The sequence below is a fragment of the Choloepus didactylus genome, chromosome 21, assembly GCF_015220235.1.
Source record: "Choloepus didactylus isolate mChoDid1 chromosome 21, mChoDid1.pri, whole genome shotgun sequence".
In the NCBI taxonomy this organism is placed as follows: domain Eukaryota; kingdom Metazoa; phylum Chordata; class Mammalia; order Pilosa; family Megalonychidae; genus Choloepus; species Choloepus didactylus.
The window spans coordinates 36,587,022-36,611,107 of NC_051327.1; the positions used below are offsets into that span (position 1 = coordinate 36,587,022).

The 24,086-nt window shown below is 47.4% G+C and overlaps 1 protein-coding gene and 1 pseudogene across 1 annotated transcript in view; one reads left to right on the plus strand and one right to left on the minus strand.

Annotated features, from left to right (window-relative positions):
• Window positions 1-1,564: 1,564 nt before the first annotated feature.
• TEKT5 (tektin 5) overlaps window positions 1,565-24,086 on the minus strand; it is a 53,106-nt gene continuing 30,584 nt past the window's right edge. Inside the window, exons 6-7 of the mRNA XM_037815337.1 lie at window positions 2,689-2,843; window positions 1,565-1,922 (exon numbers count right to left, since the gene is read on the minus strand). Coding sequence (XP_037671265.1) covers window positions 1,706-1,922; window positions 2,689-2,843 — 372 coding nt within the window. The 3' untranslated portion in view covers window positions 1,565-1,705. The remainder of the gene's footprint in view (window positions 1,923-2,688; window positions 2,844-24,086) is intronic.
• Window positions 13,950-14,439, plus strand: LOC119518248 (annotated as a pseudogene).

The window sequence follows — 24,086 nt, forward strand, 5'->3', positions numbered from 1 at the left end:
ACCCCCACCCCTGACCCCCACCCCAAAGCTTCTGCCTTCAGCCTCGGAAACGTTCCTCGGGGACTTGTCCTGCCCCAGGCCCCAGGCATTCAGGGCCTCACGCACAGCACTGCATCACAAGTTGACTTTTCTATCCTCTTCCAGTCCCACTTTTCTCAAAGACAGTCTCCATTAGGTGCTATGTACCACTCTCTTTTATTTTCAAAATTTTATGTATTTATTTCGCTAGGTAGCCTTTGACCCCTAACTCTTACTGACCTCTTTCAAACAAGAGAGAAGAGGCCTCAGCCTAAGCCTTTGTCAGACAATATGATCTAACTAGACATCAAAAGCACTATTTTACACAACATTGGGCAAAGCAGGGTTCATATTTAAGTTTGTTTTCTTTAAAAATACTGAGAAAACAATATAGATGGTACTTGGTTATGGTAATAACTGTGGAGGTGTTATTTGGATTCTTGCGACTCCAAGTGTGGTCCTGGGCCATCAGTGTCACCTGGGAGCAGAAGCCCAGAAACGCAGACTCCCAGGCCCCACCCCGGACCTCCTGCACCCGGATCTGCCTCATAGGGTCCCCAGGTGGGTCGGGGCATGTTGAAGTGTGAGACGCACTGGGGTGAATAGTGAAGCCCGGGAAACGCTGACCTCAGAGGAGAGTCTGAATCTTTTGTCCTTCATGGTCTGGCTTCAAGGATCCTTCTGGATTATTCATGAGCCTCTCCGAGGGCTTCTCCATAGAGGATCATCGCTCCCTGCTTTATCCATATGGTGCCCCACCTGGAAGTACCACCCACCTCTTTTCTGCCTTATCCCCCTCCTCTTTCAAGACGCAGCTCCAATATTCCTTTTTTTTTTAATTCTTTTTAAAATTGAAGTAAAATTTGCATAACATAAAGTTAACCATCAAAGTGAATGATTCAGTGGCATTTAGAACATCCACCTGCTTTCTGCTCCAGTTGATTTCCCTATTCTGGATATTTCACATAAATGGGGTCAGACACCACGTGACCTTTCGCGTCTGGCTTTCTCACTCAGGGTAATGTTTCCGAGTTCATCCTGGTTGCTGCAGGATCAGCACGCCGTTCCCTTTTATGGCTGAGCCCTTCCCCACAGCCCAGACAGACCACGCTGTGCCTTCTCGATGGAGCTCTCCCTCAGCCTCGCACCCGCCTCCTGCTCCACCCACACAACTGCTCTGCGTCCTTCTTCTCCCATTGAGATTTCTAAAACGCTCCGTCTAGCAAAATCAAACCCGGGACTTGACTCCACATCCTCTTTGTTGCCACTGCCCTGCTCTGCCAACGGTCCCCTCTACCTTCGACTGACCCCTGTTTTCTAGAGCGGAGTGCCAGGGCTGGCTTCTGGGCTCCAGTGTCCAATCTCTGGACACCAAGGTCTCCGCTACGTTCCGCAACGACAAAGGGTGAAGAGACATGGCCCCCTGCCTTCCCGGGGCCTCTGAGGGACTGCAGTGTCCTCTCGGGGTCAGTCTGGGAAGCTGGTCCTGCAGCGAGGAACGAGGCACCATGAGCTTTAGTTCTGAGCACAATTTATTTTGCCTTGTAATATATATACATTTTTTTCATCATAGAAGGAAAGGGAGAAAATGACACTTTCGTTTATTTTGTTTTTCCGATTTTTCAAACCTTACGCCCCGCGACGAGCTGGCTCCGAGCAGGGCACGTGAGGGGCTGGCGGTGGCCGCTCAGGTGTAGCCCACCAGGCGTGGGATGCTGGGGAAGGCCTTGCGCATCCCCATGCACTTCTCTTTGTCGATGCAGAGGGTGTTGGCCTTGATGGCCAGCTCGTGCTCCAGCCGGGACTTGGTCACGATCAGCAGCTGCAGGGTGTCCTGCGTCTCCCGCAGCCTCAACTTGAGGGTCTGCAGCGTGTCGTCGATGGTGAAGACCTCGTTCACCAGCCTGGGGGGAGGGCAGAGGGGGAAGGCGCAGTTCACCCAGCTGTGCGCATGGATGCATCTGCTGTGGGCTGGAGACAGCGCTGGGCACTGGGCAAACAGCGGCGAACAAGATCCCCAAGGGGAAGCCAGGGGTCGGACAGGTGGACAAGTAAATACACAAGACAGTTACCAAACGAAGAACAGGATGTTAAAATGGAGCATAGGAAAAGAATTTGCCAGTAACTCAATACATTAAACATAGATTAACACATGAGCTGGAAATTCCACTCCTGGGTATTCAACCCCCAAAACTGACAACAGGTGTTCAAGCAAATACTTGTACATCAGTTTCCACAGCAGCACTGTTCATAATAGCCAAAAGGAGCAAACAACACAAGCACCCATTAGCTGACAAGTGGAGAAACAAAACGTGGTCCATCTATACAATGGAATATTATTCAGCCCTAAAAAAGGAACGAAGACCCGATGCATGCTACAACATGGATGCACCTCAAAAACATGATACCGAGTGGAAGAAGGCAGTCACAAAAGGCCACACATGGCATGGGTCCCATTTACATGAAATACCCAGAGTCGGCAAATCCATAAAGACAGAAAATAGATTGGTGGTTGCCAGGGGCAGGGGGTGGGGCACCATGGGGAGTGACTGCTAATGGCTATGGGGCTTCCTTTTGGGGTGATGGAAATGTTCTTGAACTAGATAGAGGTGACACCCACCCCTGCCCTCTCCTGGCTCCCCGGGAGCCCCATGGGCCTCCACCACTCACTTGAACTGCGGGATGTCCCTGCACAGCTCCACGTTGGGGCGCCATGTGCGGCACTCCAGCCTCGTCTGCGCTACCTTCAGTGGGCACTCCTTGGTCGTGATGGATCTTTCCAGCATGGCGATGATGTTCTCCGCCTGGAAGATCTCCTGCAGCGTCTGCGGGGGACACACGGGGCGGTCACCACCCGCCCAGCCCCCCTGCCCTCACCCCACGTTCACTTCCAAACAGACACTTATATTACTCCTTCCCCAAGAGCCCCAAGAGGGACAGGGAACCGGCTCTTCCTAAGAAAACCTCTCTGGGGAGCAGCTGCAGTCACCTCTGATCACCCACAGGACCGTGAATGCCGGGCAGGCACAAGGACCAATGCTGCTTTGATTTTATTTTTAATCTCCGACATCCATTGCTTCGCCGGCAGCTTGCCGATCAGTATTCAATGGTAAGGAAAAGAGAGAAGAAGGAAGAGAGGGAGGGAGGGAGGATCTTTAAACAAACAATCCAAAAGAATAGCTAATCTCTAAATCCACATTAATCTGAATTTATCTGAATTATTCCGTCTTTCTAACATGCACAGTTTGCTTTCCTAATCAGAATGGTACTGAGGTCCGTCAATAAATGAAAGAGAGAGGGAGCGAGGAGAAAGGAAGGAAGACTCAAGTTTTTCTACTTATCTGTCTAAATATTTTTCCAATATGATGCCACCACATGTGCAATCATTTCTTCACTCCTTCATTAATTTATGGATTTGTTGAGTCACTCGCCCGCTGATCTACCACGTTTACTGAGCACCTTTCTAAACGCCAAGCATCTTCTAGGCAGTGGACAGAGCAGTAAAGAAAACAACCTGAAGGCCGGGCCCCGTGGTGCTCACGTCCTAGTGGACCATTCACAGCCACTTACCCGTGTACTCGTTTATCGAGCAGCTCTACGTGTGCCAGGCTCTGACGAATGCTTCCTCTTAGCACCACGTAAGCCCCCGTCCCTTCCACCTCCTCTCGTTAGGAACAAACATTTACTGGATGCCTCTGGTGTGCAGGACACTGCGGGGCACGGTCACAGGAGAGGCACCTTTCAGGTTTCCAGGGACCTCACGAGAACGTGGCAGGCGGCCAGGCAGGGCCATGCGGAGAGCACGTACCAGGGGTTTGCTCCAAGCCAGACCCGGCCCCGAGACTCCCACGGATGGTGTCACTGAAGGACCAGCCCATCCTACGGGGAAAGTTTTCGTGACAGCCCTGGTTTGGAGAGGAGGAAAGGAGACTATTGTCCCCTTACCCGTTCTTTCACCACCAGCTGGCTGCTTCAAGGGATATGCAGCTCGTCTGCTTTGAACACTTGCTTTTGTCCCTTTATTAACAAAAAGTCAGTGGCTGTGGACTCCAGCGGTTTCTCCAGGCAACGGGCTTGGGCTGTATTTTAATAACTTTGCTCCCTTTTCATTATAGTTATCCTCTGGCTGCCCTCTGCTTCTGAAAAGCACTGTTGATTTTCCATTTAAAGAAGTGACGTAAAGTGTCTCTTTTAAATAAATGGATTTTTCAAAACTTAAAAAAAAACTTTTAAGTGATTCTATTTAAAGAGAAAAATAAAGTAAATATAGGTGGCACGTCACTATGTCAAAATTGGGGAGATGGCCAGGAATTTGGGAACCCCTGCGTCACCGTGTGTGTCTCCCAGGTACTCGATGAACAGTGCAGGTGAGAGCAGCCAGCTGAGGGGGGCTGCTACGGGGGCAAAGTCTGCTGCTTCCTCCTTCTCAGGGCTGGGTCTGGGGTGGGGGTGAAGGGAGCAGGGATTAGGAGCTGACCGTTGCTCACTTTCCCACACTCCCCACTGGCATTTCTTGAGCAAGCCTGCCTGTGGATTTTCCAGACCAGCAGGGGTTTTCCAGAATTTGCAGCTCTAGGATGCACACTGATGACTCATACCTGAGGGAAACCTACCCAGGAGTTCATTCTGGAGAAAAACGCTCTCCCAAAGCTCCTGTCCTGGCTGTCCCTCACACACAGGGGTATCTTCACCAGAAGGGAGAAAACAGGTGGGGCCATTTCCCCCCAGGATGAGCAGCTTGCCGGGTGAGGTCCAGGAACACCAAGTATGGTTGTTCAGGTTGTACACTGCACAACTCCAGGGGTGCCAATTCATGGCCACAGTGGGAACAGTGCCCTGGAGCTGAGCAGTGCCCGCCCTGCCCTGATGGTAGCCTCAGAGCCCTCCGGCAGGCAAAGCCCTGCTCTGTCCCCCTCTCCCCAAGAGGAAGGGAGGGGCAGCTGAGCATTTACATTTGGAGATGGTGAAACTGGCAGGTTCTCCTCCCAATTTCCCAGTTAATTATTCATGTGACCCCTCTCCCCTTTTCAAGGTACCTGTGGCTCCTGACACCCTATCTGCTGAATCATGTTTTTAATTGACTGCAAATACATTTTCTTAAATGTGTTCATGTAAAATAATGAAGAAGGCATAATCATGACCTCCCTGGGGTGCTGACTTCTCCCCACCGCCAGCCACACTCACCCGCTCCTCTGAGACCTGCCCCTTCTCCCCCACCCTCAGCCCCGCTCATTCTATGTCAGACAACATTCTAAGGCTTTACAGTCACGAACTCACTGGATCTTCACAACAACCCCATGAGGCAGAAACACTAATACTATCCTCTTTTGACAGAGGAGGAAACAGGCACAGAGAGGCTAAATGCTGGGGCCGAAGTCACACAGCGACCAAGCAGCAGAGCCTGGGTGGAGAAAGTCTCAGCTGAATGCTAACATGTCTCTATAACACATCTCTAATCCTCGCTAGTTTTACCCCCCTTACTACTCTGTGTGTGTGTGTGTGTGTGTGTGTTTTAAACATTTTTATTGTGAAATATAACATCTGTACAGAAAAGTGTTAATTTCAAAGTACGATTTAACAAGTAGCTAGAGAGCAAATTTCAAAGACTGTTATGGGTTACAGTTCCACCATTTCAGTTATTTCCTTCTAGCTGTTCTAATACCCTAGAGACTGACTGTGTGTGTGTGTGTGTGTGTGTGTGTGTGTGTGTGTGTGCAGAGAGAGAGAGAGCACAGAAAGAGATTGATTTAGTATTTGTAATCCTTTGTTAAATCCTATCTTGTCTACTGCTATCCCTCTCTCTCATTTGATCACTGTCTTAGTCTTCAGGGGTATCTGGGCAGCGACCACCCTAACCTGTTAAATTGAAAGGGGTTGTCGACATTATGGGGAAGGGGGATGCTTTTGGTTGATATTCTTGAAGAGGCTGTTGCCTCTGGGTTTTGGGACTTATCTGGCATGGGAACACTCTGGGGGATTTAAGCTTCTGAAAAGTAAACTTAGTGAGTGAAACTTTTCTAGAGTCTCATACAGGGTATTCTTTAGGATTTTCAGGGCCATTGTTGATTTGGGTTTGGCATCCTGTAGCCATTTGGAATATCTAGTAGGAGTTTGCATAAAGAGTAACCTCCCGGACAGCTTCTTGACTCTATTTGAAATCTCTTAGCCACTGAAACCTTATTTTATTGCCTTCTTTTTCCCCATTTTGGTCAAGAAGGCCTTCTCAATCCTGTGATGCCCGAGCTATCAGTGTTTTAAGTCATTCCTGGGAGTCACATCCCACACTGCCAGAAAGATTCACTCCCCTGGGAGTCATGTCCCACGTTGGAAAGCGGGTAATCAATTTATTTGCCGAGTTGGGCTTAGAGAGAGAAAGGGCACATCTGAGCAACAAAAGAGGTTTCCTGGAGGTGCCTCCTAGGCATAATTATAGAAGGGCTCAGCCTCCCCTTCACAGGACCAAGCCTCAAGCTGAGGGCCTGACTTAAGTAGGGGGTTCCTAAGTTCACATAGCATCTGTTCTGTCCAAGGTAAACAATCAGTGTCTCACATTATATTCACTTAGTTGCACAGTCATCACCACTCTCAAATAATCTTTTTTTTTTTTTTTTTAAGAAAGGGAGAGCAGACCTCAAGCTCAGAGTCCTCCCAGGCCAATGCTTCCCAACCTGAGCTTGCTCAGTCCCTGGGAAGATGTTTAAAATCCTGATGCCCAGGCTACACCCCAGACCAATTAAGTCAGAGTCACTGGGGTGGGACCCAGGCATGAGAACTGCTTCAAGTTCCCCAAGAGAGTTCCATTTGTAGCCAAAGTTGAGAACCACTAGTGAAGATAACTGTGCCTGGGTAGACTTCAGTAATTGTTTTTTCTCCACATGTGCATCTGTCTGTCTATTGCTATCTGTATGTGGCAAGTATTTTTACGGCTGCCTTCCATTTACGGTACTAACATGAAGTTTCTTTTTAAGGAACTCCAGCAAATAAGAAAATAAAAACCACCTTACTATAAAAATAGGCAAATGATATGAACAAGACAAGGAAACACACAATAAAAGGAGCACATGAGGAGAGGCTGAGGAGGAGCAGGGGTCACAGGCAGGTTTAAACTGGCAGATAGGGGCGAGCTGGAGAGTGCCCGGTGCCGATGGGGTGGGGGACACGGGGACCTCCATCCCGGGGCCGGAGGGTGCAGAACCGTGCAGCCTTTCTGGAGCGCAACCCGGGGCAACGAGATCAAACCGGGGGCCTGCCTTTCCCAGCGATTCCACTCCTGGGCACGTCCTGCAGGGAATCTTCACGCAGGGCCACCAGGGCCCATATGCATGGGCTTTCCGAGAAGTACCACCACGGGGGATGGTGGGTGGGAGGCCCAGGACGGAGGATGGTAGGTGACCTGGGGGAGGCTCGCGGCAGCTGCCAGCCACACAGAGCAACAGGTGTGGGTCTCCTGTGCACTGCCAGGTGGGAAGTCGGGAACTAGGACCCCTATCACCCAGTGTGCTTGGGAACATTAAAAATCTGTGCACACTTAGCAGCCGTATACACTTTCTAAGAACACATTTAAACAAAGATCCCTATCCAACAATTAAAATGGGTGTCTAAGGGGGAAAGGGAGGTGTGGGGGATAAAAGGAAGGGAAACTAGGAAATGGACAAAGGGCTTTGCAAAGACCAGCTGGTGCCAGGAACTGAGCTGTAAGAGACACTCCTCTCCATCCGAGTCAAAAGATGAAAACTACCTAAAACTTTAAGGGATTTCAAGTTTTCTTTTAAAATAACTCCTTAAGTGCTGTTTTATTTTTAACAGAGAAATCCAATCTAAGAAAAAATACTAAGTACCTCATAGTAAGGGTCATTGATTCTCAAAGGCATCATGTTGCAAACACCTGGGGATTTAAGAAAATGCGAATGCCTGTGTCCCACCCCACAGGTTCTGGTTTCATTGACCTAAGGTGCAGCCTGGCTATCTCTGTTGGGTTTTGTTTTTTTTTTTTAGAAGCTCCCAGGTCATTCAAAAGTGCAGCCAGGGTCAGGAATCATCAGTACGGGTGATTTACAGATATGGCAAAAAAAAAATTCAATGCTTCCAAGTCAAGGAGATGGGTTAATGACTTCAGTTAGGAACGTGGTATTTTACGGCTTTTCTGTCCTGGCAGGAAAAAGTGGGATATGGTGAATAATTTCATCCCTAATACTGATCAAGGGAGGCTGGAGATTGTTTTTGAGCTGCGCCTGAGTGTGATCAGCCCACCATGGGCTTGTGCTTCCAGGAAGGGACCCAGGGAAGGGATTTCTGGAGGATATCTGCTGTCAACAAAATTTGGAAACCTGGAACTCCAGGCCTGGAGTTGTGCTCTCCTCCCACCACGGCCCAGACAATCCAGAGCCCTGCCCAGGCAGGGAGGAAGCTCAGTGCACAGGCAGCCTTCACACGTTCCTGTGTTCAAGAGCCCCCAGACTCAAAGTGCCCGTGCACACACACATGCACAGAATGAGCCTCTTACTGCCCCACTGTGCTGGTTTGGATGTATTAAGTCCCCCACAAAAGTCAGGATCTTTTAACCCAATCTTGTTGGGTAGAATCTCTTGATTGAGTATTTCCATGGTGTTGTGACTCACCCAACTGTGGATGATATCTTTGATCAAATTACTTCCATGGAGATGTGACCCCGCCCACTCAGGGTGGGTCTTGACTGGTTCACTGGAGTACTTAAGAGAGCTCAAGAGCCGACACAGACGCTTGCTGACACTTGGAGATGCTTGGAGGCGTGGACAGAAGGACGTTTGGAGATGCTAAGAGATGAAGCCCAGAGTTTGCACCGGAGAAGCTAAGAGAGGACCCCTAGATGCTTAGAGAGAAATGCCCTGGGAGAAAGAAGCTAGGACGCACAGGCACTGAGAGAAAGGAGTGAAGACAGAAGTCCAGAGGCATTCTGGAGAGAGCCATTCTGAAACACAATCAAGGAGCAAAGGACCAGAAGACACTGGCCACGTGCCTTCCCAGCTGACAGAGGTGTTCCAGATGCCATCAGCCATTCTTCAGTGAAGGTATCCTCTTATTGATGCCTTAGTTTGGACACGTTTATGGCCTTAGAACTGTAAATTTGTAATCTAATAAATTCCCTTTATAAAACCCAATCCATTTCTGGTATTTTGCATAACAGCAGCTCTAGCAAACCGGAACACCCACTGTGCCGTTTGGATATATTACATCCCCCCAAATGCCATGTTCTTTGATGCAATCTTGTGGGGCAGACATATTTAGTCTTGATTAGGTTGGAACCTTTGGATTGGGTTGTTTCCATGGAGATGTGACCCACCCAACTGTTGGTGATAACTCTGATTGGATTATTTCCGTGGAGGTGTGGCCCTGCCTATTCAGCGTGGGTCTTAATAAATCACTGGAGCCCTATAAGAGCTCAGACAGAAAGAGCTCAGGGCTACAGCCAAGGGAGACATTTTGGAAACGGCCACTGAAAGCAGACTTTTGCTGACATGGCTCCGGAGAAACTAAGAGAGGACAAAACACCCCAAGAGCAACATTTTGAAGAATGCACAGGAGCTGAGAGACAAGCCAGAACAAAACCTGGGAAGAGTAGATGCCAGCCACATGCCTTCTCAGCTAAAAGAGGTTTTCTGGACACCACTGGCCTTCCTTTGGTGAAGGTATACTCATGTTGATGCCTTAATTTGTACGTTTTCATGGCCTTCAGACTGTAAATTTGTAACCAAATAAACCCCCTTTATAAAAGACAATCCATCTCTGATATTTTGCATAACGGCTGCTCTAGCAAACCAGAACACCTACCTACTCCCAGAGCTGGGGTGTCCACACATCCACATCAAACCAGGCCCACTCCCTCCACAGGACATGTGCACGGGCTGTCCTCACTGCCTGGGATGCTCCTTCCCCAGAGAGTTGCATGGCTCGTTCCCTCCCCTCCTTCAGGCTGTGGCTAAAAGAATGAGAAGGCCTTCCCTGACCATCGCATTTTAAATGGCAGCCCCCAAAGCAGCCAGCCCTCCCAGTCACCCCCTCCCCTGCTTTATTCCTGCAGAAGTCCTTTTACCATCTGACATACTACGATGTCTTATTTATTTTTTTGCTCATTCCCAGAATGTAAGTTCCACATGGGGAGGGACTCTTATCTATTTCCTTTTTACAATGTTAAATCCCCAGTGCCCATCCCAATCAATGCCTAGAGCACAGTAACAATAGTGACAACAACAATAATGATAATAATAGCTAACACTTAAAAGAGCGCTTACTGAGTGCCAGGCACTTTTCTAAGGGCTTTGCAAATATTGGCCATGTCACAATTGTGCAGTAAACATTCGTTCCCTGGATGGATGAAGACACACCATGGGGTGGTTGGTTAAGACAAGAGGGCAGACTTTGGCACCAGGCTGCCTGGGTTGGAACCCCAGCTCCAGCACATCCAAGCTGGGTGACCTTCGGCAAGTGTCCTAAGCTCTCTGAACCTTGCCAGTAAAATGGGATCACACTCATTCCCTCTGCACAGGGGAGAAGAGGCCTAGTGAGAAGATCCAGCAATGTGCCTAGAAAGACTACATTTCCCAGAACCCCTTGCCTGGGCAAAGGGGCTCAGGAAACCTTAGCAAGTGGTTTACCCCTTTTGCTGCCCCCCATGCAGAGCTGGGGACACCGATACGCCTTCTCACTCACGCGACTGTGCCGTGCCCTTTCCTCAAAGCAAGTGTACGTGTTATGCATGCAGGCATGCTTGTGGGTGGTGCTTCTCCCACAAATACATCTTGGAGAGTGCCACCAAAAAAAGTCATCATGCCCCTCCCACCTCCCCCTGGCCAGGTAGAGTGTACCTTTAATGTAAGCAGACACACACACACGTACACACACAGCTGGCATCTCTCTGCCCCTCCCCTGAGCTCTGAGGGCTGCTCTGGACCCCACAGCGCCCCACCCCAATCCCCTCCACAGGAATGTTAACCTTTCTGCTCCCACAAAGCTGAAGGATTGGGGCTTCTCCAGGACACAGCCTGGCTTGGCTCCTGCTAGCTGCTGGGCGGGGCCGCCGGGGATTGGCCCAGGGGGTCACCCCATGGGAGGAGTCTAGGGCACCCTGAGCCTGGCAGCCAGCCCTGCCCACCCGCCCAGCCCTGGCCTGGAGCACGAACTCCATCAGGAAGGGAGTGGTAGGAGGTGGGCAGGTCCACTGCTCTTCTCTCACCAGCCTCTAGCTCTGTGCTCTGCGTGCCCCTGCCAGCCAGCCAATGCTGGGAGACCCGGGAGGGCGAGTCCCAACCTCCCATATGCCCTCCAGCTGGGGGCCAGGTCACGTCATCTTGTGGAGCCCCTCTGGAGTCACCTGCTTCAAATTCCAGCTCCTCCTCGTACCAGCTGCGTGACCTTGAACGGGCTGCTTATTCTCTCTGTGCCTCATGCACTCATGGACTCAACGTCTGTTGCGCCCCTTCTAGGTGCCAGACACTGTGCTGGGCACTTGCTCTCTGTCTGTAAAATGGGCATAACCATGATAATAACTCATTGACAGGGCTGTCGGGGGATTACATGAGGCACTGTGTGCAAAGGGCTTACCGGTGCCTGGCACCCCAATGCCAGATGCTCACTCCCAATCTGTTGGGAGATTTTTCCTTTGGAATTATCTGTCTTTTTTTCAATGCAAGATGATGGGGAACTCAGATTCATCAGACAGAATTGGCCTTTGCAGGAAACTTAGATTCCGTAAAGAGGGAGGGTAGAGGGACTTCCGGAGAAATAACTGCCTTTCTTAACAAATTTACAACTAAATCTAACCTTTGAGAATCGATCACACACAACAGGCAAGTAATTTAACAGCCCACTACATAAGGAATGTTGTCTTTTACAGTCTCCTGCCCCATTTAAATGTTCTTGTAGATTCCAATCTACTGCAGGAATTCAGGACCAATCAGACCTCCTGGGTTCAAATACCAACTATACCACCTACCCATGACTTGACCTTGTATAAATTTTCCGATCTCTCTAAACCTCAGTTTCTTCGTCTGTGAAGTGGAATTGCTAATGCCTGCCCTGTAGGGCTATGGTGAGGATGACATGATAAACCTGGTATAGGGGCAGCCTGACACAGAAGGGGCTCATTTTGCATCCATTTCCTCTTACCCTGCAGAACACCATGAAAGACTACATTGCCCAGAACCCCTTGCACTTCTGGGTCATGTGACTAATTCTAGCCAATGAGAGAAAATAAAAGAGTTGACTGCGACTTCTGGGAAAGCCTCTTTAAAAGGGAGAGATTGTGCCCTTCTCTTTCTCTGATGCCTTTTGCTGGTTCAAACTCAAGACATAAGTGGAGCTCCAGCAGCCCACTTGTATTATACGGTCCAAGAGTGAAAACCAAATGGTGGGATGAGGAAGCTGAAAGAATGGCCCGTGCCTCTGACGACACCATGTAGCTATCTCGCCAGCCCTGCACTCCTTATCACATGAAAGGAAAGTAAACTTCTTATTAAAGCTGATGTTATTTGGAGTTTTCTATTATATTCAGGTGAACCTAAGCCTAATTGAGATGACATATGTAACTAAAGAGTTTGTAGTAAATCAATCCTTTCAAAAAAAGTATTGAGGTAACATATATACAACAGCACATTTCCCATTTTAACAACTTTCAAGTATACAATACAGTGGTTCTATTGAGTCACCATGTTGTCTACCATCACAGCGTCCATTACTGAAGGTTTCCCATCACCTCAAAAAGAAAACTCAGTACATATTAAGCATCGATTCTCCATTCCCTACCCCTAGCCCTGGTGCTCTGTAATCTTGTATCTATGAATTTTAATGTTACAGTTATTTCATATAAGTGAGATCATACAGTATTTGTCCTTTTGTGTCTAGCATATTTCACTCAGATAGTGTTTCCAAGGCTCATCCATGTTGTCGCATGTATCAGAATTTCATTCCTTTTTACTGCTGAATAAGAGTCCACTGTATGGTTATACCACACCTTATTTATCCATTTATTCATCAGTGGGCACTTGGATTGCTTCCACCTTCTGATTATTGTGAATAATGCTACAAACATTGGTGTACAGGTATCTGTTCAAGTCTCTGCTTTCAATTCTTTTGGGAATACAGGATTGCCAGGTCATAGGATAGCTCTATACTTACGTTTCTGAGGAACAGCCAAACGGTTTTCTGCAGCAGCTGCACCATTTTACATTCCCACCAACAATGAATGAGTGCTCCTATTTCTCTGCATGCTCCCCACCACTTATTTTCCTTTTTTAAAATAATAGCCATTCTAGTGGGGGTGAAGTGGTGTCTTATTGTGGTTTTGATCTGCATTTCCCCAATGGCTAATGATGTTGAGCATCTTTTCATGTGCTCTTTGGACATCTGTATGTCTTTTTTGGAAAAATGTCTTTTCAAGTCCTTTGAACTTTTTTTAAATTGGGTTGTCTTTTTATTGTTGAATTGTAGCAGTTCTTTATATATTCTAGATATTAAATCCTTATGGAATACGTGGGTTCTGAAAATTTTCTCCCATTCTTTAAGTTGTTTTTTTCACTTTCTTGATTATGTCCTTCAATGCACAAAAGTTTCTTAATTTTGATAAAGCTGAATTTATCAATTGTTTCTTTCGTTGCTTGTGCTTAGGGCATCATAACTAAGAATACAGTCCCAAATCCCAGGTCACGAAGATTTGCCCTTATGTTATCTTCTAAGGTTTATGGATTTACATCATATATTTAGGTCCCTAATCCATTTTTAGTTAATATTTGTATACGATGTGAAGTAGGAGTCCAAATTCATTCTTTTCCATGAGGATATATAGTTTTCCCAGCACTATTTGTTGAAGACATCATTCTTTTTTCATTGACTGGAAGTAGCAACCTTGCCCCAAATCAGCTGGCCATACTAGAACTTCTATCTTGCAGTAATGCGCCAAAATGACGAATGCAAAGGGAAAGAGGAGAGGCACCCACTGTAAGTTTTCTAGGCCTTTTAGGAAACATAGGGTTGTTCCTTTCCTTTGGCCACGTATATGTGAATCTACAAGAAAGGCAATATTGTAGACATCAAGAGAATGAGCACTGTTCAAAAAGGAATGCCCCACCAGTGCTGCCATGGCAAAACTTCAAGAGTCTACATGTTACCCAGCATGCTGTTGGTATCGTCGTAAACAAACAAGTGAAGGGCAAGATTCTTGCCAAGAGAATTAATGTACGTATTGAGCATATTAAGCACTCTAAGAGCCAAGCTAGCTTCTTGAAGCATATGAAGGAAAACGACCAGGAGAAAAAAAAGGAAGCCGAAAAGAAAGGTACCTGCGTTCAACTGAAGTGCCAGCCTGCTCCACCCAGAGAAGCACACTTTGTGAGAACCCATGGAAAGCAGCCTGAGCTACTGGAGCCTAATCCCTATGAATTCATGGCATAAGAGGTGTAAAAAAGAAATAGAAGACTTGTGGATTGTAAAAAAAAAAAATTAAAAAAAAATCAATTGGCCATAGAAGTGAAGGTTTTTTTCTGAACTCTCAATTGAATTCTATTCATCTATATGTCTGTCCTTGTGCCAGTGCCATACTGTTTGCGTTACTGTGGCTTTGTAATAAGTTTTGTTTTGTTTTGGTTTGGTTTGGTTTTTTTTTTTTGTAATAAACTTTTTTTTAAAGTTTGTTGGAATTTTGTTTGGGACTGCATAGTATTCACATATTAACAGTATTTAGTCATCTAATCCACAAACACAATGAAATCACCCTTGATGGAGGGCTTCTCGACTTTAGCGCTATTGACATTTTGGACCAGATAATTCGTTGTTGTGGGAACTGTCCTGTACATTATAGGATATTTAGCAGCATTGCTGGCTTCTGTCCACCACATGCCAGTAGCATCCTCTGCCCCCAATGTGACAACCAAATATGCTCTAGACATTGACAAATGTCCCCTGGTGGGGGGGGGTGGAGAGCAAAATCACCCCTGGTTGAGAACCATAGCTCTTGATGTATTTGTTGTGCAATTTGGAAGGCAAAGAAGTAAGGCCTGTAGAATTCAGAGACCCCTTAAAAATGAATATGACCCAAGGCACAAACATTTTCTTGCTCAGACCTTCCTGAAAAGCATCCCCCTGGGAAAATGGAAGTGCATGACAGCCTTTTACACCTGTAAGTGGGGCCTGCAGTCAGATTCATGGATAATTACTTGTATGTAAAGCCAAAAAGAGGAGACAGTAAAGAAATAGTAGTGAAGTTCTTTTACCTCATAACCAATATTTCCAAAGTAATTTTAAGTGGTAAACAATAACATTAAATCACAATGTGAGAAAGCTATTCTCTTTTCAATTTTTTAAACAACTTTAGAGATATGAATTACGCATTTAAAGTATACAGTTCAGTGGTTTTTAGTATATTTAGAGTTGTCTAACCATCACCATAATCCACTTAGAAGATTTTCTTCACCCCAAAAAGGAAAGCTTGCACCCACTGCCTTTTAATTATTGTTTTTTAATCTAAATGAAAAGACTGCTAATTCTGTGTTGGCTAGGTTCTGGAACTCTCATACACTGCTGGTAGAAGTCTACTTTTGTCAAACTCTCTGGAAAACTGTTAGACAGTGTCTCCTAAAGCTGAACACGCATCTCCTCTATAAACAAGTAATTCTGCCTCTAGGAATATACCCAAGAGAAGCAAGTGCATGTGTCCACCCAAAGACTTGTACAAGAATGTTTGAGAATGTCCAGAACAACCTAAATGTCCACCACTGGGAGAATGGATAAATCGTGGAATGGCTGTACAACTACTCAGCAATAAAAAAGAACATGCTTCTAATATATACACCACACCAATGGATCTCACAGAGACCACAGTGAGTGAAAGCAGCTGGGCACAAAAAGAGAACATAGTGTATGATTCCTTTTCTATGAATTCAAGAAGAGGCCAATCCAATCGATGGGGAGAGAAGTTGGAAAGACTGCTGCTCCCTTTGGGGGCAGGTGCTGTCTTGGGAGGGGGCACAAGAGGGGCTTCTGGGAGCTGGAAATGTCTTGGACCTTGATCCAAGGCAAGTCTTCTCAACCTTGGCACCACTGTCTCTTGGGGCTGGATAATTTTTTGATGAGGGGGCCGTCCTGTGCATTGGAAGATGTTTAGCAGCAACCCTGATCTCCATCCATTTGATGCCAGCAGCAGCCTGCACCCAAATTGTGTTAACTACCATTGTCATTTGTCCCCTGGGAGGCCACGGAACTAGGTGGTGGTTGCACGGTGGACACACATATAAAAATTCTGAAATTCTTCATGCTGTACACTTAAGATTAATGCAGTCCTGTCCCTCTATTGTATTATACATTTTAAAAACTGTTTTTAAGAAGTAACTGTGTAGTAAACAAATCAATGTATTCATTCAGGTGCAAAATAAGAAAACCATGAAACAAATGCTTGTTATAACAATGTGAAGGTGAAAGGTGAATGGGTGAAGCTTGGGGAACATGGACTTAAAGATTTTCTTTGGGGTGATGAAAATATTTTGGAACTAGATAGACGTGCTGGTTGCACAGCATTGTGGCTATACTAAATGCCACCGAGCTGTTCACTTTAAAATGGGTGATTTTATGTTATGTGGATTTCACCATAATTTTTAAAAAGCCTTCATTTTTGCCTTCACTACTCCCAACTTCAAGACTATCTTTTTTAAATCCCAAAGGGCTCTCTCTTCAAAACTGTTTAATCGATTTCAAATGGAGTCGAGAAGTCACTCTGGTGGACATTCTTATGCACTATATAGATAACACCTCTTAGGTTGTAATTTATTGGAATAGCTAGAAGTAAACACCTGAAACTATCAAACGCCAACCCAGTAGTCTGGATTCTTGAAGATGATTGTATAACAATGTAGCTTACAAGGGGTGACAGTGTGATTGTAAAAGCCTTGCAGATCATACTCCCTTTATCTAGTATATGGATGGATGAGTAGAAAAATGGGGATAAAAACTGAATGAAAAATAGGGTGGGATGGGGGAGATATTGGGTGTTCTTTTTTATTTTTATTTTTTATTCTTATTCTGATTCTTTCTGATGTAAGGAAAAATGTTCAAAAATAGATTGGGGTGATGATTGCATGTCTATATGATGGTACTGTGAACAGCTGATTGTACACCGTGGTTGATTGTATGGTATGTGAATATATTTCAATAAAACTGAATTTAATTAAACAACATCAACAACAACAACAAAAAAGCCAGGACGAAGAAGAGGCCACAACTCCAGTGGTCAGAATTAGAAACAAGAAACAAGTAGGAATCAGAGGAAAAGAAAATTTGGCTCAATATGGCAAAGAATTTTGCAAGAGCCCAACTATCAAATGAGCATCATTGGAAAATAGTGAGATGTCTGTTACTAAAAAACTTTAAATAAAACTGGAAATGTTTCAAATGGCAAAAAAACCCCACAAAAAACAAAACCCCCAAAAAACAAACAAAAAAACCTATTAAATCAATTCCCTGGAAATTGCAGCAATATTCTGAGATATTAAGCAATGTGATGAGGCCACACAGCTGGAAAGAGGCAGAACTTCGGGCTCCCTCATTCAAAGGTTCAAAGGTTTACCCCATCGTTCAAGCACAAGGGGTCAAGGCAACATCCTCTCTCAGAGCCTCTGGAGTCTGCATCCGAGAGGGAGCTGGCCCATGGTGGACGCAGGCAGCTCTTCTGCCCACAGCCCAGGGCTGAAACCAAACCTTCTGGAAACCAACCCCCTCGGGCAGAATCGCCAGCTACTGGGCCTCCAAAGCTGGATGTCCAGGAGGTAGCAGTCCAGGCAGGAAGTCAGGAGACCCACGTTCCAGTTTGAGCCCTAACAAAAGTCAGCTGCGGACCCCACGTCCATACTCAGGGCCCTTCCTGATGCGGGCCTCAGTTTCCCCATCCAGTAAATGGGGCTCCAGGCCTGCCCAACTGCAAGTGCTCCTGGACCAGGTAAATAATCTACAAATGTCTGTCTCCATCACCATCTCCACCCCATGCCTGGAGCCACTGCCTTCCTGGCAGGTATGGATGGCTTTGGGTGTCTATGTGTGCGTATGTGTGTTCAATTTTGTTTTCGAGTCTTCAAGTTAACCCCTTCCGATGCTGGGAGTCCTACTACACAGCCTCAGGAGCATCTTGAAGATGCTTAGCCCAGGGGTCAGCAGACTTTTCTGTAAATGTCCAGATGGCAAATATTTTAGACCTTGCAGGCCACAGGGTCTCGACTCAAGCAGCCATAGGTGATATATAAACAGATGGGCATGGCTGTGTGCCAATAAAACTTTCCTTATAAAAAGTGGGTGAGGGGCACATTCGGCCCTGGGGCGTGGTTTGAGACCCCTGCTGTAGACGACTATGGAGGAAGTTGTGATACCTTTAAGTTGCCCATATCTCATTATAGAGGCTATTTATTGCTCCTCTGGAGTTCCTGGGGTTCAGAGAAGAGAAAAATTTCCCTAGATCTTTGCTACCTAAAGCAGGGTCTGCAGAACAACATCAGTGAGGGCTCCTTGGAGCTCGTTAGAAACGTAGACTATTAGGCCCTAACCTACAAACAGAGTCTGCATTTTAACAAACTCCTCACGTGATTCCTCTGCATATCACGGTTTTCAGGGAGAATGACACGGTCAGGTCTGTGGTTTTAGGTAGAGCCCTTCGGCTGCCCTTTGGGGGTGGAGGAGAGGAAGCTGCGAGACAATGGGGGCCCTTGCCAGGCAGAGGGAACGAGGCCACAAGAGGATCTGAAAGATTAAATTGCGAGGACACGATAAACGGGGGAACGTGCAGAGTGAGGAGAGACCCAAGTTAGTCGCAGATTTCCATCTGGCCACCCCCCTAAAATCAGGAGGTGCCTCCTAGGAGCAAGGACTGGGAGGCATCAGCCTGAGTTCAGTCACCAGTACCAGCCTGGGGGGGCCTCGACAAACAGCGCACCTCTCCAAGCCTCAGTTTCCCTGTCTCTGTGATGCAGGTGCTAACAGTACCTACCTCGGAGGGTGACTGCGAGGACTGATTCAGATAGTCCATGTGATGTGCTCAGGGCTGTGGCTGGACAGAGCAAGCACTCCACTCTGCAGATCAGGACTTCTCAACCTCATCCATGTGTCCACACATCACCCATTTACTCATCTATCTGCTTATATACATATACATATATATATATATATATATATATTTTTTTTTTTTCAGCCTCCAGACATTGCAAAATGTCCCATGGGGTGCAAACCTGCCTCCATCTAAGAACCACTGCTCTAGAAGTTACCTGTTATCATCATCATTAGGCTGTGTCTAGGGATGTGTGGCGGGGAACGTCCGTCTTACCCCACAGCACAGACTCTGCTGCAAGACCACTGCAAGCAAAGCCCAGCTCTGCCACTCCCTAGCTGGGGTGGGGGCAGGGGGGCTGCTTTAGGCAGATCACTAGTCCTCGATTTCCTCCTCTGGAAAATGGGGCGAATAATGACCCTTCTTCATGGAGTGTAGGAGGGAAAGGTGAGTGGACCCAGGTAACAGAACTCAGCCCTGCGGACCCTGGCTGCACACAGCAAGGCTAATAGGTCTTGTGTTGTGAAGACAGGTTCCTCCTTTCTCCTTCTGCCTGCTGCACGATGACGAACTGGACCATGTCCCTCCACCCTCACCCCCGGGGAGCTGAGGGGAGACCTCCCCACACCCCGGCAGCCAACATGTGGAAAGGGTGAGGTCCGCGCGGGGGACGGTGTGGAAGGCGGTTGCCAGGTCTGCCTGGGATGAAGCCAATCCCGACTCAGCGGAAAAGTGCCCGGATCTTCCTGGCGGGAATCAAAATGCCCCCAGAGGCTTTGAAAGCGGGGAGGTGTTTGGGGGGATGGTCTGCCATGTAAAACTATCTGCCTCCCTGTTGTCTTGTGACTGCGGAGAAAGCTCCTAGGGCCAGGAAATTATTTTTGATGTGGAGGGAAGGAGAGGATTTGGCTGTTCCAGCCTGTTCTAGCTCCAGGATGCTTTGTGCAACCTTGCAAATGTATTGTTTTCCAAGTTGCATGAAGCCAAGAGGTTTCCAAGGAGATGCCTGGCTCAGGGCAGCTTTCCCAGCTCAGGGAAGGGGGAGAGCAGTTTGGAACCCGTTTTCAAAGGGTGGGAGACTTCCAAGTGCAGCCAAGCCCAGGAGCAAGGAGAGTGAGGAGGGCTCCCGAGGGACCTTGCCAGGAATTCGGGTCGTGAAAGCTCCTGAGCGGGGTTCTCAACCTGGGCACTACTGACGTGTGAGGCAGAATAACTGTCCTGGCGGGGATGGGGGTGGGACTGTCCTGTGCCACACAGGATGATCAGCAGCATCCCGGGCCTCTACCCACTACGTGCCAGTAGCTTCCCCCACAACCACAAATGTCTAAACCTTTCCAAATGTCCCCTGGGGAGCAAACTCACCCCTCCGGAGGGAACCCCGTTCACCACGGCTTTGGTCCAGGGAAGGCCCAGCTACCTTCAGACAATGCCCAAGCAATACAAACATCAGCTGCTGAGTGGGTGCCTGGGGTCAGAGGTCCTGAAAGTACTGGAAGGGTCTGGAAAGGGGAGGAGGCCCGTATGCCACAAGAAAATTCATGGTCACCCACTATCTTGGTCTTCAATTGTCTCCTTCTTAACACTTATGTCAATGTTTAATTATCTGTGTGTTTACTTATTATTTTTTAGTCTGTCTCCCTTGCTAGAACAGACCCACTTCCCGAGAGTGGGGATCTTGTCTCTCGTTCACAGCTGTATGTATCCCCAGCACCTAACTCTGAGTCCAGGACAGGATGCACTTGCCATCCATCTGCCAGAGGGAGAGGAGTTAAGCATCTCCTGCACGCCTACACCTGGGAGACAGACCTGGAGATGTGCTCCTTGACAGTTAGAAGGATCGATGGAGAGAACTTAAGAAGAGGGTGCCTTTCTCACTGTGATCCAGTGTTGTTCAGGCCCTGCCATGCCCCCCCCCCCCCCAATCAGACTGCCCCAAGCAGCCGGGAGGCAGGAAGCCAGCCCCACCTCCCCAGGACTGGACCAGTTTTAGAAACCACCTGGCAGTGGCTTGGCTTACAGGCACAGGCCCTGGAAGGGATTCGGCTGCTTGCAAAGCACAAAAGCATTTTCCACTCCAAAATGGGTTCCAGACCTCCTTGGACAAATGGGGGCTGGTACGGGCGCTCAGGCTTGGGTCCCAGGCCGGGGCCCCCACCCCCCAGACACCGCACCTTCCTGCTGGGGGAAATTAGGGCAGGAGTGTGGCCTCCCTGGGCAGAGGTGGTTTTGCTGGTGCTAATGGCCACCTGGTCATTTGGAAGTCAAAAATGCAAAGAAACTTCAAAGTAAGGCAAAGCCTTTCAACGTTAAAATTCATAGCCCCTTTGTGTTGGATGAAAACGCTTTCCACCCCCAGCTGCTTTCTATATCTGCTTCTTTGAATTTCCTCTGACACTTAATGCAGAATTTGCCAATTCAGAGGTCCACAGGAACTAGGCAAGTAACGTAAATGAGGGGGCCGGCAATGGGGCGAGGGGGGCCTTGGCAAATTGGAGAGCCCGGGGCCTGTCCGAAGAGAGGCAGCTGCCCCTCAACTCCTGCCCACTGTTGCCCGGTGAAATGTGGGTTCAGGATTGCTAGCACTAACAGTTTTTCAAGAGATGCTAGAAATCTGGACTTTTTTGTGAAATCTCTACTTTTTACTAAAATATTTTAAAGCTCTATAAGCATCCATACAAACGTATGTACCCAAAGGTTCACAGCACCTTCATGTATAAACAGCCCCAAACTGGAAACAACCCAATTGTCCACAAACAGTTGGACGGATAAATAAGTCATGGTATATTTGTAACCGAGAAGTTAGGATTTAAGGGCTGATTACGATTACTGAATCATTACATACATATTCCTTTTTACTTTCTGGTATATTTGAGTAGACAAAGGGAAATACCTGAAATCTCCGAACTGTAATCTAGCTGCCTTGATCTCTGATAATGAAAGGATAAAGGGCCTTTATCTTGTGCCCTTGTGATTGTAAAAACCTCATGACTAACCATTTTTACCCATTTATCCAGTTTTTCAACTTTAGAGTCTCATGATCACTAAAGATAAACCCTAATGTTTATTAATGAAGGGTCAGCCCAGAACTAACCTACCCCAAGTCCAAAGTTATCTTGATAAATGAAGCTGGATCTAAGGTAAGTGGGTCTGCCTGACATGCACAGTAGCTTAGACTTTAACCTACAAGTCACCTATACCTCATTAGAATACTAAAAATCACATCCATCATCAATATTAAGGCTGCCATTTTCTTACATACGTTCTGTGACTAAGCATGTGGTCAATCTGCACAGGCTCAATAATTAAATCACCTCTAATGACATCATCTGGGGCCACTGTTCTCATTATCCTAAAACCTGCCCATCTTTTGAAATACTATAAAATTAACAAAGTTACTGCAGTTCAGGAAGACAGATTTTGGGCCGCTAGGCCATCTGCTCTCCTACTTAATGCCTAGCAATAAAACTTTTTATCTCTTTGAAACCCCAGTATCTCAGGAATTGGTCATCTGAGCACACCGGGCAAAGAATCCACCGCCTCGGTCTGGTAACACATCCAGCAATACACACAAGGTGGTGTATGCATACAATACGGTAGCCACACAATACCTACTGCTGAGCAATAAAAAAGAATAAACCACGGATATGCGCAACACAAATCTCAAAATAATTATGCTGAAAGAAGCCAAATAAAAAAGAGTACATACTCTCCATCTGTTTCTATAAAATTCTAGAAAATGCCAACTATCTGTAGAGACAGAAAGGTCCTCGGTTGCCTGGGATGGAGGGGGGAGGGGTGGGGAGGAAGGAGGGGTGGCAAAGGGGCACGGGGAGACTTTGGGGGTGAGGGATGTGTTTGCTGCCTTGACTGTGGTGATGACTTCACAGCACATGTACGTCAAATTTTATCAAACTGTGCGCTTAAATATGTGCAGTCTATAGCGTCCCTTATAAATAAAGCTGTTAAAAGAGAAACCACTGTGAGGGCCAAATCTTATCAGAGTCAGGTTTGACCCATAGAACACTGGCGTTGTTCCTTGTCTGATTCAAACCACTCAACCACCATTCGCTAAGAACCCCTGTGCCCCATGTAGTGTGTAGGGTGCTAAGGTTGCAGAGGTCAGGGGTGCTGGGCAATTCCCATGAGGGAGACCAGGCCTGCCCGGGGGGAAGCTGGCGACAGGAGGATGCAGCAGGCATTTCCCACTGGGAGCCTGTCACGTGTACCCCTAGCCAAACTCTCAGGGTTTAAACCTAAAACAGCAGAACTTTTCTTCTCAGGTCAACCCTGGTTGGAATGTCCTCTTAACAACCTGCCAGCTCATCCTTTTACCCTCAAATTGGACAAGATCGGAGAGGGGTGATGTCAGGAGCAGACAGTCCAGTCGGGAGACTGCAGCAATAACTGTGACAGGAGGCAGGTGGAGGCAGAGGAGGGGGTGAGAAGTGATGAGCTTCTGAAGGTGGAACCAACTGGATTTGCTGCTGTGGGTGGGGTGGGAGTAGGAGAGAGGGCTCCAGGTGGACACCGAGGTTTGGGACCCAGCACCTGGAAGGAGGGTGTAGCCGCTGACTGCGATGGGGAAAGTTCTGGGTGGAGCAGGTGGGAGGGTGAAAACTCTGGAGTTGGGGTTTGAGCATGTTAAGATGAAGGTGCCTCTAAGAAATCCCAGGGGAGGGCAGTTGAGCAGAGAGGTTCTGGCTGGAGACAGGAATTACTATTTAAGAAGCTACTGTTGTGCTCGACCATGAGTTCTGCGAAGTCCCTTCCCCGGCCTTCCCACTGCTCCTCTGGGTGACAGTCACCCACCCCATCTGTCTCCCGTCCCCTCCTGTTTGTTGCCTCTGACTGCAAGAAAGCTCACAGCTTGTGTGAGGTAGGAGCTCTTAAGGGGAGGTGGCAGGGAAGTCCAACCCACCTCTTTAGCAGCTGGACCCTGGCTGGGTTTCGGGTATGCTTGTCTCATCATGATGCCCCAGCTCCTGAAGTCACTGCTCTGACCCCGTTAACAACCAAGATG